The sequence below is a fragment of the Pan paniscus genome, chromosome 23 (assembly GCF_029289425.2).
Source record: "Pan paniscus chromosome 23, NHGRI_mPanPan1-v2.0_pri, whole genome shotgun sequence".
Taxonomy (NCBI): Eukaryota; Metazoa; Chordata; class Mammalia; order Primates; family Hominidae; genus Pan; species Pan paniscus.
The window spans coordinates 46941454-46954917 of record NC_085927.1 but is presented as its reverse complement, the minus strand read 5'-3'; the positions used below and the strand labels follow the sequence as shown (position 1 = coordinate 46954917).

At 54.2% G+C, this 13464-nt stretch overlaps 1 protein-coding gene across 1 annotated transcript in view; it reads left to right on the top strand.

Annotated features, from left to right (window-relative positions):
- TMPRSS6 (transmembrane serine protease 6) overlaps window positions 1-13464 on the top strand; it is a 45634-nt gene that overhangs the window by 12399 nt on the left and 19771 nt on the right. The window contains exons 3-8 of the mRNA XM_055105505.2: window positions 252-385; window positions 1739-1806; window positions 2363-2547; window positions 2856-2897; window positions 8684-8888; window positions 12563-12699. Coding sequence (XP_054961480.2) covers window positions 252-385; window positions 1739-1806; window positions 2363-2547; window positions 2856-2897; window positions 8684-8888; window positions 12563-12699 — 771 coding nt within the window. The remainder of the gene's footprint in view (window positions 1-251; window positions 386-1738; window positions 1807-2362; window positions 2548-2855; window positions 2898-8683; window positions 8889-12562; window positions 12700-13464) is intronic.

The window sequence follows — 13464 nt, the reverse complement described above, 5'->3', positions numbered from 1 at the left end:
GTAGGACACCATCCATCCGGGAGCCTCTCACCTCCCTGGTACCTTGCAGCCAGTTTGTCATCCAATAAACTTTAGATGACCATGATGACAATGGGAGTGACAAAGATGATGATGATGACGTTGATGGTGCCGTGGAGACCCAAGACACTGAGGCTGAGCTGAGGGTGTGGGTGGCAGGAGAAGGCATGGAAGAGACAGGAGCCTTTCCCACCCGCTTCCTCCACTAACCCTGATGGTTCCTTCCTGGGCAGGGTACAAGGCGGAGGTGACGGTCAGCCAGGTGTACTCAGGCAGTCTGCGTGTGCTCAATCGCCACTTCTCCCAGGATCTTACCCGCCGGGAATCTAGTGCCTTCCGCAGTGAAACCGCCAAAGCCCAGAAGATGGTAGGAAAGGATTTGGGGGATGAGAGGGAGGGAATGTGGGGGTGAAAAGAGAGGGGTGGGGTCTGATCACATGGAGCCAGTTGGTCAACCCATCTGGAGCATTCACGGGGACCACAGCCCTGCTCCAGGCACCATGGAAGCAGATGAGGTTGAGGGTCATGGGAAAGTTAGTGGACGCTTGGGTCAATCGCACTCGGATTAGATCCTGATCATGCCTCTTACCAGGGGTGGAGCATGACCTTGGGAAAGGTCCCGCAGTGCAGCTGACACTATTGAGGGCCCAATCCTGCCCTTCCGTTACAGGACGGTGGCCCGCTCCTGCCCCTCCGTTACAGGACGGTGGCCCGCTCCTGCCCCTCCGTTACAGGACGGTGGCCCGCTCCTGCCCCTCCGTTACAGGACGGTGGCCTCCTCCTGCCCCTCTGTTACAGGATGGTGGCTCACTGCACGGAGGCTGGTCTACTGCCTGCCACTCTCAGGCTACAGGACCACTGCCCAGCAAGGCAGGCCAGAAGTGCCAGGGAGTTATTCCCAGGAGCAACCCTGAACCATGAGCACTGGAGTGGGTGGATCAATACCACAGCTTCTTTGGCCCTGGCAGGGGGAATAGTTCACAGAATGTTCCAGGCTGTCTCCCAGAGATGCCCTATTCAGCTGAGCTCAGATGCTCTCAGCTCTACACTGCGCATTCATGGCCCTGTGTTGGTTGCCCACTTTCCAGTCTCTCCCTCCCAACTACTGTTTCCCAGAATCACCTCCAAATAAACCACTTGCCCCACCTTGTCAATGGAGGGTCTGCTTCTGAGGGACCCAGCCTGAGGCTGCCCGTTTCCTCCTCCATGAGGTAGGGGTGATAACAACAGGACCCGGCTGCAGATTTGTTGTGGGTTGCAGTGAAGTTGAGATAACATGAACACTATTCCCACGCTGTGCAAATGCTTAAGAGCCTGTAATGCTGCCAGCAGCGCTGTAGTTGGAGATGTGCAAAAACTACCCATCAGAGCTGCTGGCTTGTCCCAGGCCATGGGAGGAGGTGCAGAGGGGACCCAGGAGCTGAGTGGGGTTTCTCAGAGTTGAGGAGTGACTTTTGGCAAAGGGCAGAGGGGTCATCAGCAGTGCAGGTGGAGGTGAGAGTCGGGTGTAGTGGAAACAGAAAGAAGGGGATGGGGTGTGAGATTCATGCATGCCCCGGCCCGGCCACTTAGCACTGTGTGACCGTGATCAAGCCTGTCCACCTTGGAGAATCATGCATGGAGCGGGGCTGCCAGTAGGAGCAAAGGGCACCTCCAGGTAGGAAGTGGGCCTGTCTGCCCTGCAGAGGGTCCCAGGGGCTGTTGTCTTCCCTTCTCACAGCTCAAGGAGCTCATCACCAGCACCCGCCTGGGAACTTACTACAACTCCAGCTCCGTCTATTCCTTTGGGTGAGTTGTCCTTGCCCCGACCAGCTCCTGCAAGAAGCTGAGATTCAAAGAATGGGAGGGGCCTCTGTAGGCTTCTGATGCAATGCCTTCATGTTTCAAATGGGGAAACTAAGGCATAGAGAGGGAACTTGGCTTCCTGCATGTCACCCTCCCTTCACTGGGCTCATCTGTAGAATGGAAACACGGGTGTGATAGGTTTGCACCAGACAATGACTGTGATGGCTGATCAAGGGCCTGACACCATCAGGCGAGGCGATGTTGGAGGGGCATGGGGTTAAAAGCATTGGCTCCAGGGCCCGACTGCCCCGTCCACATCTGGTTCTGCTACTTGCGGCATAGTTTATGAGACACAAGTTCACCTCTCATGCCTCAGTTTTCTCATTCGTAAAATAAGGATTATGAGAGCGCCTCCTTCAGAGGTCGCTAGGAGGCTTCTGCGTGAAGACGGACAGCAATGGCTGGGGTGCGGAAAGTGCTCGATGTGCATGAGCAGGGGTGGAGCCGGGGCCAGACCTCAGAATCCTTCCCTGGCCTCTCTCACTTCTGCCTGCCTTAGGGAGGGACCCCTCACCTGCTTCTTCTGGTTCATTCTCCAAATCCCCGAGCACCGCCGGCTGATGCTGAGCCCCGAGGTGGTGCAGGCACTGCTGGTGGAGGAGCTGCTGTCCACAGTCAACAGCTCGGCTGCCGTCCCCTACAGGGCCGAGTACGAAGTGGACCCCGAGGGCCTAGTGATCCTGGGTCAGTACTGGGAGCGGAAACGTGGGGTTGGCCTCATGAGGTTGGGGGAAACAAGCTGTGGTGTGGCCTGGGGAGGCTGCCTGCCAGGGCTGGGGTGCTGTCAGGGCGGGCCCCCCAGGAGAGCCCCCCAGGTGAGGTAGCAGTGCCATTGCATTCAAGGAGCCAGGACAGAAGGGTGGGATGGGGGCATTTAGGGTAAATCTCAGACAAGGCTGGCTCCAAGGGTCTCCTCTAATTTTATTTTCATTGTATTTTCTTTTATTTTATTTTTGTTCTTGTTTATTTGTTTGTTCATTTCCTTTTATCAGAAGCCACTGTGAAAGACATAGCTGCACTGAATTCCACGCTGGGTACGCTACTTTTTTTTCCCCTCCCCACTTTCCTTTTGAGTTGGCGTTTGTCTTGACTTTGTTGTGTATCAGGGGGACACATGGCTTCTATTGTGTGTGCAGGGAGACCTGGCCAAGAGTCACCCAGGGGATGCCATGATGGACTCAGCGATGTGTCCCAAGCAAGTCTTGGAGCCTGTAGGGGGAGAGGAGGTGGCGTTGTGCATGCGTGTATTTGTGTGTGTGTTGTAGACGGGTGTGCATGCGTTCCTGTGTGGGTGTGAGGATGAGTCAGGTTTAGTGGTCCACGAACGTGACTCTCTTCTATCATTGACTTCAACCTGCCCACAAGCTAGTTTCCACTGATGGTAGAAAATCATCTTGCCAATTCACGGTTTGTCAGTCACGCTGGTTTTAAAACTTGGTCTTTTGGAGGTAGCGGTGCCATTGCATTCAAGAACTCTCCTTCCACCTTTTCCTTTCCTTCCCAGTCAGGCTCATCAGCCCTCCCTCCCTACCTGGTGCCATATTGCTAGAGTCACCTTGCATTTCTCCAAGTGGACCCACAATCTTTCAGCTGATCAGCAGAGTCACCACGCTGCACAAGGCAGGAGGTGCTGTCCAAGTTGTAGTTTGTGTGAGTTGTGCAGTGCACCAACTGGCTGCTGGACTCTATGGCCCCTAAATTCTCAGATTCCTCCCACACTATCTAGCGTTGTCACCCAGAGCCAAGGTGGGGGTGAGCGTCTCAACCCCTTCTCAGGGAGGGAGGCAGAGTTTAAATCCTTGTTATACCTTTCCTTACCTTCCCGTCTTCCCATCCTGCTGGTCAAATGCTTGCTTCTTTGTTGGATGGAGGTGATGAGGTCAAAGTACAGTTTTCAAAGAGGTGAAATCATGATTCTCATACAAAGATAGAGCGACCATGTGTCAAATATTTATTTAGCTGATTAATGGGGGAAGGAGTAGAATGGTAAAGAATGCAAGAAACTGATCTATTTGTCTATCATCTATCTATCTATCTATCTATCTATCTATCTATCTATCTATCTATCTATCATCTATCGTCTCTCTGTTGATATCTGTCTGCTTGTCTATCTAGTTATCTAGCTAGCTAGCTGTCTATTATCTATCTGTCTGTCTCTCTGTCTCTGTCTGTCTAGCTAGCTAGCTGTCTGTTTATCTCTACCTATCTATCTATCTATCATCAATCATTAATGGAAAAAGAGAACTGCTAGAATAAGATTACCAAGTTAGATACAAACCTGATTAAGGTCCTACCAGGCAAGAAAACTCAAACCTTTGGAGTTGTCTTTTCTAGTGTATTAAAATCATTGACAGCTTATTACAGTCTTCTGAAAGTTAACATCTACCTCTACAGAGTCTGAGGTTGATAATCTACAACCAATAGTAAGTCAGAGATATTACTCCTGAGAGCCTCAGGGGGACTTAATCAGATGATGCTTGGAGATCAGAGACTGGCTCACTGCAGCCTGGACACCGAGTCTGGTCCATTGCTGCCTGATTTTATATAGCCCATGCGCCAAGAATGACATATATATATATAACAGAGTCTCACTCTGTCATCCAGGCTGGAGTGCAGTGGCGCGATCTTGGCTCACTGCAACCTCCACCTCCCAGGTTCAAGCAATTCTCCTGCTTCAGCCTCCTGAGTAGCTGGGACTACAGGTGCCTGCCACCATGTCTGGCTAATTTGTATATTTTTAGAAGAGATGAGGTTTTGCCATGTTGGCCAGGCTGGTCTCGAGCTCCTGACCTCAGGTGATCCACCTGCCTCCACCTCCCAAAGTGCTGGGATTATAGGTGTGAGCCACCACGCCTGGCCCCATAGGACAGTTTTCAATTATTAAAAAATATAAAAGTCAGCCAGGCATGGTGGCTCATGCCTGTAACCCAGCACTTCAGGAGGCAGAGGCAGGCAGATCACCTGAGGTCAGGAGTTTGAGACCAGCCTGGCCAACAAGCCGAAACCCCGTCTCTTCTAAAAATATAAAAATTAGCTGGGCATGGTGGTGCGCACCTGTAGTCCTAACCAGTCAGGAGGCTGAGGCAGGAGAATCACTTGAACCCGGAAGATGGAGCTTGCAGTGAGCTGAGATTGTGAGATTGTGCCACTGCACTCCAGCCTGGGCGACAGAGTGAGACTCCATCTCAAAAAAAAAAAAAAAAAGAAAGAAAAAGAAAGAAAGAAAGAAAGGAAAGGAAAAGGCCCTATGGAAAGTTATTTTTTCTCCTGTAATAGAAGTGCTATGTAATAGCCTCATGTTGCCTCATGCCTCTGTGTCCCCATGTTCCTGGCAGTTGTTCTGTAATTATCTGTGCTCAGTGGGTGTTCATTTCATGAATGAATGATTGAACAAATGAATGAAAGCATGAATGAGGAGACTGGTTCTGTGCATGTCCAGAGCACAGAGTCTCAGGGGGCAGAGATAACAACTCAAATCCTTGAAGTCGACTTTCTGAGCACTTCCTTCATGCCAGGCCCCATTCCTGCGCTGAGGACACCAGGATGACCGTGTCCTCACCCCTGCCCTCGGAGGAGCTTTAAGCCCCATGAGGGAGACAGACACATAAACAGATTCTCATAACACCAACTGCCAGTGTGAGAATAGAGGCCCCAGAGGCAGCAGAGAGAGGGAATTGTTCGTTCCAAAGCAGAAGAGGGGGCAAATCAAGAGCCTCACACAGAGTCCCAGATCTACAGGAGGGAGGGGTTGCTCCTGACTGGGGGATCCTGGAAGACTTCATGGAGGGGGCATCAGATTTGGGCATGGGCCGGGCGTGGTGGCACAAGCCTGTAATCCCAGCACTTTGGGAGGCCAAGTTGAGCGGATCACCTGAGGTCAGGAGTTCGAGGCCAGCCTGGCCAACATGGCAAAACCCCGTCTCTACTGAAAATACAAAATTAGCTGGTCATGGTGGCCCATGCCTGTAATCCCAGCTACTTGGGAGGCTGAGGCAGGAGAATTGCTTGAACCCAGGAGGTGGAGGTTGCAGTGAGCCAAGATTGCACCATTGCACTCCAGCCTGGGCAACAAGAGCAAATTCCATTAAAAAAAAAAATTAGCTGGACATGGTGGTGTGCACCTGTAGTCCTAGCTACTCGGGGGTGGGGGGGGCTAAGGTGGGAGGATCACCCGAGCTCAGGAGGTCAAGGCTGCAATGAGCTGTTGTGATCGCATCACTGCACTCCAGCCTGAGTGACAGGCTGTCTCAACAATAAAATAAAATAATTTTCAAAAGAAAAAGAAATTCAGGCATGGGGGTAGGCAGGAATTTGTCAGGGCGAGAAGAAGAAAGGGTTCCCTGAGCAGAGGGAATGGCAGGGGCAAAGGCTGGGGGAGGGGAACACCCAAGTCGTGTTCAGTTAATTCCTCCCAGCCCCGAGAGGTGCCAGGCTCCCTGAAGGTGTTTCTGATTAACAAGAGGTTAGCACACACCTCTCCACGGAATTCGTCTCAAAAAAAAAAAAAAAAGGGTAATTATTAAAGTGGCAAGAGCAAAGAATCTGCTTGGAGCAAGATTTAAAGAACACAAAACCCTAGGAAGAGCCAGCCATCTTTCCCCAGCTGCTGGTGGAGGCCCTGTCCCTTCCCTAGGCAGACATTGTTGTTCTCTCTCTGGGGAGGTCAGCTCCCCACTGCAGTCAGCACGGCCAGGGGTCAGGGAGAAGGGGCTGAGCCACAGGTGGCAGCATCAGAGCAAAGTGTATTCACCTCCATTCCCTTCCTGGTCCTCAGCACTGCCCAGAGGAGGTCATAGGACAGGGATTATTATTACATCCATTTGACAGAACTCGGAATGGCTAAGCCACTAGCCCAGACTCAGTTAACTACCCAGAGGTAGTGAACATCTACCTCTACAGAGTCTGAGGTTGATAATCTGCAACCAATAGTAAGTCAGAGTTATTACTCCTGAGAGCCTCAAGGGGACTTAATCAGACAATGATTGGGGACAGAGACTGGCTCACTGCAGCCTGGACACCGAATCTGGTCCACTGCTGCCTGATTTTGTATGGCCCATGAGCCAAGAATGACATCATCACACAGCTGATGAGTGTTGGTGCTAGGTGGGGAGGGTAGTGCCCCTCCCTCCCTCTCTCCAGTTCCCTCCCCATATACCCCCTCCCCTGGGGGCCCAGCAGATGGCACTAGCCTGGGGGGCCTGCCCTCAGGCTGACCAAGCTGACAGGGGGACCTTTGCTTGCCTGTGGCCTTCCAAAGAAGACAATTTAAAGCAGAGAAAATAGACTGAAAACTCAGGTTTTATAATTTCATGTCACCAGGCTGCCTCCCACATCCCAGGTTCATTCCTAAATCCCCACGGGCTCCTGGAAGAACATCAGGCTTCTGGTGAGGTTTAAATGAGACACTGGATGCTCCACGGGAGAGAATATGTTCACTGGCAGACCCTGGTGCCTAGATCGAACACACAGTCGGTGCACAGTCACTGTTTTGAATGAATGAATGAATGAATGAATGATGCAGGTGGTACTGCTTTGTAAGTTCTAGCAGTGCATCAGAACTTACGGATTAGATGGAAGAGCAGAGGCTCACTGGTGTGTGGGGTAGGGGGGTGGGGTATGATGGTGAAACAGTTGTGAAGTGAGGCAGCCGTGAGATGGGCTAGGTCTGAGCCTCAGGCGGGGACCAGCTGCAGGATGGAAAGTCACAGGCCTTTCTCCCCAGCCCTACCTGCTCCGTCTCCCTCACACCCACCTGAGGAACCAGGCACTGCCTTTACTGAGCCCCTACCGTGCAAGGTGCTGTGCTGGGCATTCAAACGTGTATCATCCTACAGCCTCTGCTGGCGGCCCTGCAAGGGTGGTGTTATCGTCCCATTCTATAGATGAGGAAAGCAAGGCCCAGGAAAGATTAGGTGGTGGCTGGGCAAACCCAGATGTGTCTGGCCCAGGTCTGTGCAATGGACACAATCATTGAAAGTATCTCATAGAGCTGTCGTGGGCATTGAGTGAGACAGTGAGGGAAGGCATTCAGTTCAGTTTCTGGCCTGTAGCAAATGCTTGATAAGCACCTGTTTTATTCTGATGGCTTCACCATCATTAGCTCAAAGCTCATGTCCTCCCCCCAGGGCAGCCTACCAGACTCCTCCTTAGGGCACTCCCTTCTCTCTGCCGGAAGTGAAGCCCTCATCCCTTCTTCTCCTCATTGCTTGTGGCCTCGCTGGTCTCCACAGCAGCCAGAGGAATGTGTGGTCCAAGCCAGCCCATGTCCAGCCTTGGCCAACCTTCTGTGGCTCCCTATGGCTGCAGGAGAAAGCAGCGCCCATCCTGGGAATGGCCTGGGCCCGGCCTCCCTGCCTTCAGCTTGTCCTCTAGATACACGTGCCCTGTGTGTACTTTTCTCAAAGCTGCCCGGCTCGTCCCAGCCTCTTTGCTCACGCGGGGACCCCCAGGATGCCCCCAACCCACAGGCCGGGTTTGGAGCTGTCACCTCCTGAGCTATTCTTGCCTGTTCTGTGTCTGTCTGTCCCCGCTGTCATCCATGTCCCCAGACAGCGACTGGATCTTTACCTGGGCACTGAGAAGGCATGAAGCTCAGTGTGTGTCCATTCCATGAGTGAATGACTGAACCAATGAACAAATGCATGAATGAGGATACTGAGATGGAAAGAGAAGGATGGGGTAGAGCGTGTCTGGTTATCCCCACCCGGCTCCCCTGCCCAGCCCATCCTGCCTGGTGGAGGACCTTGAGGGACCTGGCTCCCCAGGGTCCCCTCCTTCTGGCTCACAGGAATCAGGGGCTGTGCCCCTCTCCCCGCTCCAGGTTGTTACCGCTACAGCTACGTGGGCCAGGGCCAGGTCCTCCGGCTGAAGGGGCCTGACCACCTGGCCTCCAGCTGCCTGTGGCACCTGCAGGGCCCCGAGGACCTCATGCTCAAACTCCGGCTGGAGTGGACGCTGGCAGAGTGCCGGGACCGACTGGCCATGTATGACGTGGCCGGGCCCCTGGAGAAGAGGCTCATCACCTCGTGAGTCCCTGGGAAGGAGGGCGGGAGGGAGGGCTGGAAAAGGGAGTGGTTGATGGGGGGGTTGAAAGTCACACACAGCATTCTTAGACCAGGGAGGGTAGGACCTTGGGCCTGTGTATCTGGGAGACAGGACGGCTAGCCTAGAGGGGATAGGGGAGAGGAGGCAGGAGATGGTTGTGTACTGGGGGCGCTTCCCCTCCGTGAGCCTCAGTTTCCCCATCTGTAACAAAGCCGTTGTTGTAGATGACTCCTGAAGTCAGCTCTGGGAGGCACCGTGGCTTGTTGGGATGTTTCAGAGTCTGGCTGCAGCCTGGACTTTCAACCTCTGGGCTCGTTCCTAAATCCTGACTGCTTCCTGGTAGAACACCCACCCTCTCTGCTTCCCAGGCTTCTGGTGGGGTTTAAATGAGATACTAGATTCCCCATGGGAGGGGCTGTCTTCACTGCCGGGCCCTCGTGCCTAGACCAAATGCACAGTAGGTGTGCAGTATCTATTTTGAGTGAACGAATGAATGATGTAGGTGGTACTGCTTTGCAAGTTCTAGCAATGCATCAGAGCTCACGGATTAAATGTAAGAGCAGAGAGGCTTACTGGTGTGTGGGGCGGGGGTGTGGGGATGTGACGGGGAACCCCCTGCCTCCTAGCTGCGTGCCCTAAGGCAAGTTACTTTGCCTCTTAGAACCTGCTTACCTTGCCGGATCATTGGAGGATTTAAATCAGACTATCTGTGCCATGATCCTTACACATAGTGAGTGCTCAGTAAATGCTAGCCATTATTATTATCATTATATAGAGTCTAACTGGGACTGGGCCGCAAAAGGCATTGAGTGACAGGAACCATTTGGATTTTGATAAGTGGGGAGCTATTGAAAGTTCTGAGAGGCAAAGTAACTTGCCTTAGGGCACACAGCTAGGAGGCAGGGGGTTCCCCATCACACCCCCACACTCCCACCCCACACACCAGTAAGCCTCTCTGCTCTTACATTTAATCCGTGAGCTCTGATGCATTGTTAGAACTTGCAAAGCAGTACCACCTACATCATTCATTCATTCACTCAAAATAGATACTGCACACCTACTATGCGTTTGATCTAGGCACCAGGGCCCGGCAGTGAAGACATCCCCTCCCATGGAGAATCTAGTATCTCATTTAAACCCCACCAGAAGCCTGGGAAGCAGGGAGGGTGGGTTCACAATCATGCTTACCTTGCAGGATCATTGGAGGATTTAAACCAGACTACCTGTGCCATGATCCTTACACATAGTGAGTGCCTAGCACTTACACGCTAGCCATGATTGTTATCATTATACATACTCTAACTGGGACTGGGCCACAAAAGGCATTGAGTGCCAGGAGCCGTTTGGACTTTGATATTTGGTAAGTGGGGAGCTATTGAAAGTTCTTGAGCACAGAAGTAGGGCTTTAGGGCATAAGATATGGTGTGGAGTACAGAAGTGATCAGGATCAGAGGGCAGGTGGTTGGGGGTGGGGAGGAGGGACTGGAAATGGCCTTGACCTCTGGGAGCCTGGTCCTCCCACAGGATGGGGAGATGGGTGTTAGCCTACAAAGCACTGCAGGAGGTGGGGAAGATGCTCTGGGCTGGGCAGTTCTCAGCGATTGTTTATTGAGCACTTACTTTGTGCTGGGCGTCAGGCTGACGCCTCTTCTGTCTCACTTGGGCTGTGGACAGCCTCCAGGCAGACGGGGATGGGACCAGTGTGTTCAGATCAAGCGCAGTCTTTGAATGTGAGCTGGCAGAGGTTCTTGCCACACCCCTCCCCCAGGGCCTCTCCGAGCTGCTCTCTCCTTGTCACCCCTCCTGCTGTCTTGCTGGGTGTGACCTCGATCTGCGGCATGTGCGTGGGCTGAGTTTCTGGAGGGCTCTGGGAAGTGCAGAGAAGCCAGACACCATCTGACTTCCAGGTCCAAAAAGGGTGGGGACACTTAGGGGTTTCCCCTGGGGCTTCTCCAGGTGCCTCTCAGCCTGGGAGGGGACCTGACTGCCAGGCCCAGCTCTGTTCCTACTCACTGCGGCTCCTGGTGGCTCTCTCATCCCAGACCCTTGGAGAAGCTCTAAAATGACAGGTCAGACAACATTTGGGGTTCTCAAGCTTGTACCCCAGACACCTGCTAGGGAATGGGGGTGAGGGGGACTTTGGTGGTGATGGGAAGACAGAGCAGGTGGCCCCTTGCTCAGTTTCAACCATGTGCTTTGATTCTGCATTCCATATTTCATTTACAAGAAGGGCTCTGCCGCTAGGTAAATAAAATAAAACCCCCCAACAATGAAAGCTAAAGCCCCCATTAAAGGTGACCTCCAGGTCTCTTCCATCCTAATATCGTATCTCCCACCTCCCAGGGAAGATGAGCCGGTAAGGCCAAAAAGGACGTGGCTGTATGGGAGGGTGGGGGGCACCGGTGTGGTTGGGGAGACTTGGGCGCTGCAGCAGGAAGATCAAGCTGGAATGGTAGGAAGAAGGGACGAGGGCCTGGGGGGTGAGGGGGGTGGTGCCTACTACTGGAGGCCACCTCTCTCTCCTGGCAAGAGGCCAGGGGAAATGCCCCATCCCCGGACCCTGGGCACCAAGACCCTCCCAGGGAGACCCTTGGGGTTATGCCCACCATGCCTCCAGCTGGCTGCAGGCTGCTCGGGTGCCATGTGTAGTGATTTTGAGGCTATGCTTGGAGGAGCTCAGGTACTCGCTTGCCAAGGTGCCTGAAATCCCTCCAGCAGCACCCCTTCCTCCTGTCAAGGCCCAGGTGCCCACGCACAGTCGGCAGGCAGGGAGGCTATTGGGTTGCCCATTCAGAGGGAGGTGGGGCCGTTAGTTTCTTATAAATTGACCCATCAGATGCGCTGGACTCCAGAGAGTGTTGCCATTGACACTGGGAAGTTTGATGGAGGTTGGTGAGAGGGTGAAGGGGAGCTGGGGAACCCCTGTCTGAGACAGGCAGACCAGGGGCACCTACATATGTGGGAGGGTACCAGCCATCACAGGCAGTGCCTAGCGCAGGCCTATCTCTGCCATGGACTGCCGATAGGGCCTCAGTTTCCCTATCTGGAAATCGAGCAGCTGACCCCAACAGTGTCACCAGTCTTTTCAGGGCTGACATTCCAGATTTCTAAAAGCCCAGAAGTCTAAGATATGGTTATTTGTTCCGAGCCTCCCAGGCACCAAGCTCTGGGCAGATTTCTGGGGCACCCTGGGGGTCACGAGACCACACCTGCCTTCTCCCTGCCCATCCTTGAGCACAGCCAGGAGTCGCGGTGCCAGAAGCGGTGGTCCCTGCAGATGCCAGTCTAGTCTTCCTGCCAGGGACGCTAGGGGTCACAGATGATTCTGTAGCAGGGTGGAGGGGTCTGGGGAGAGAGCATGGGACTCGAGCCAGCCATCATCATCAAACTGTAAGCTCCAGAAGTCTGGGGAACCTCCTGGCCTCTCTCACCCGAGGAGCTAGCCTGGTCCTTGGAGGGCCTTCAGTCTGTCCTCTGGGGCTGGGGAGACACAGAATTCTCCCCACAGACACGCAGTGGTCTCTGGTAGCAGACCCGGACCCAGAACCCAGATGTCCAGACTCCCGTCCACCCTCCCCCAGCAGCCGCCTGCCGCCCTCCCTGCCACTCCCCTCCCAGACCCCAGCCCAGCCTTGCCACCTTTCTGTTCTGCCAGGGTGTACGGCTGCAGCCGCCAGGAGCCCGTGGTGGAGGTTCTGGCGTCGGGGGCCATCATGGCGGTCGTCTGGAAGAAGGGCCTGCACAGCTACTACGACCCCTTCGTGCTCTCCGTGCAGCCGGTGGTCTTCCAGGGTGAGAGGTCAGGGGTCCCTGGGGCAGGGGAGGGGTGGTGGTAGAATCCAAGGGCCCTCCACTGGGCTCACTGCTCACCTTTTTTGCCCAAATTGAGGATGGGATGGGGAGAGGGAAGATTCTGGAAGCTCCTGCTGCTCTCCACTCCCCACCCTGGCCCCCCTCTTCCTTCCGTCATTTGCACTTCCACCCCCCTCTTCCCCTTGACCGTCCTACCATTCGCAGTCTCTGTCTTCCTGGCATCGCTCCCTCGCTTCCCTCCTCTTTCTCTGTCCTTCCTTCTCTCTCCTTTTCTCTTTTCTGTGCTGACCGCCTCTCCTCCCTCCTCACTCTCCTGGACCTGTGTCCCCTCCCCTCTGCACCTCACCCCCTCCCTGCCCTCTCCCCTTGGCACCCACCAGTGGCTGGGCCTGGAACACGGGTCTGTTTGCAGCAGGACTAAGAACTCCTTGGATTCCGCCCTAGACAGTCCGCTTACAGCCAAGAGGGCGCAGGGAGCTTGGGGAGGTGTGATGGCAGCACAGCCAGGCCACGGCCACTGGTGTGGCAGGTCTCCCACTGCCTTCCCAGCCCCCACCCTCCTCCTGCTTCGGGACCTCCCTCCTTTCCCCCTTCCCAGGAAGGGCACGTCCCACCCCACATGGGACAGCTGTCCTGGGCCTGGGCCAGCCATACTTCTGTGCAGGAGGCCCAAACTTTGCCATTTCTGGAGCTCAGGAGGGGAGGATGGCAGAGAGGAGGCCACAGAGTGTTGGCAGCTGCTTC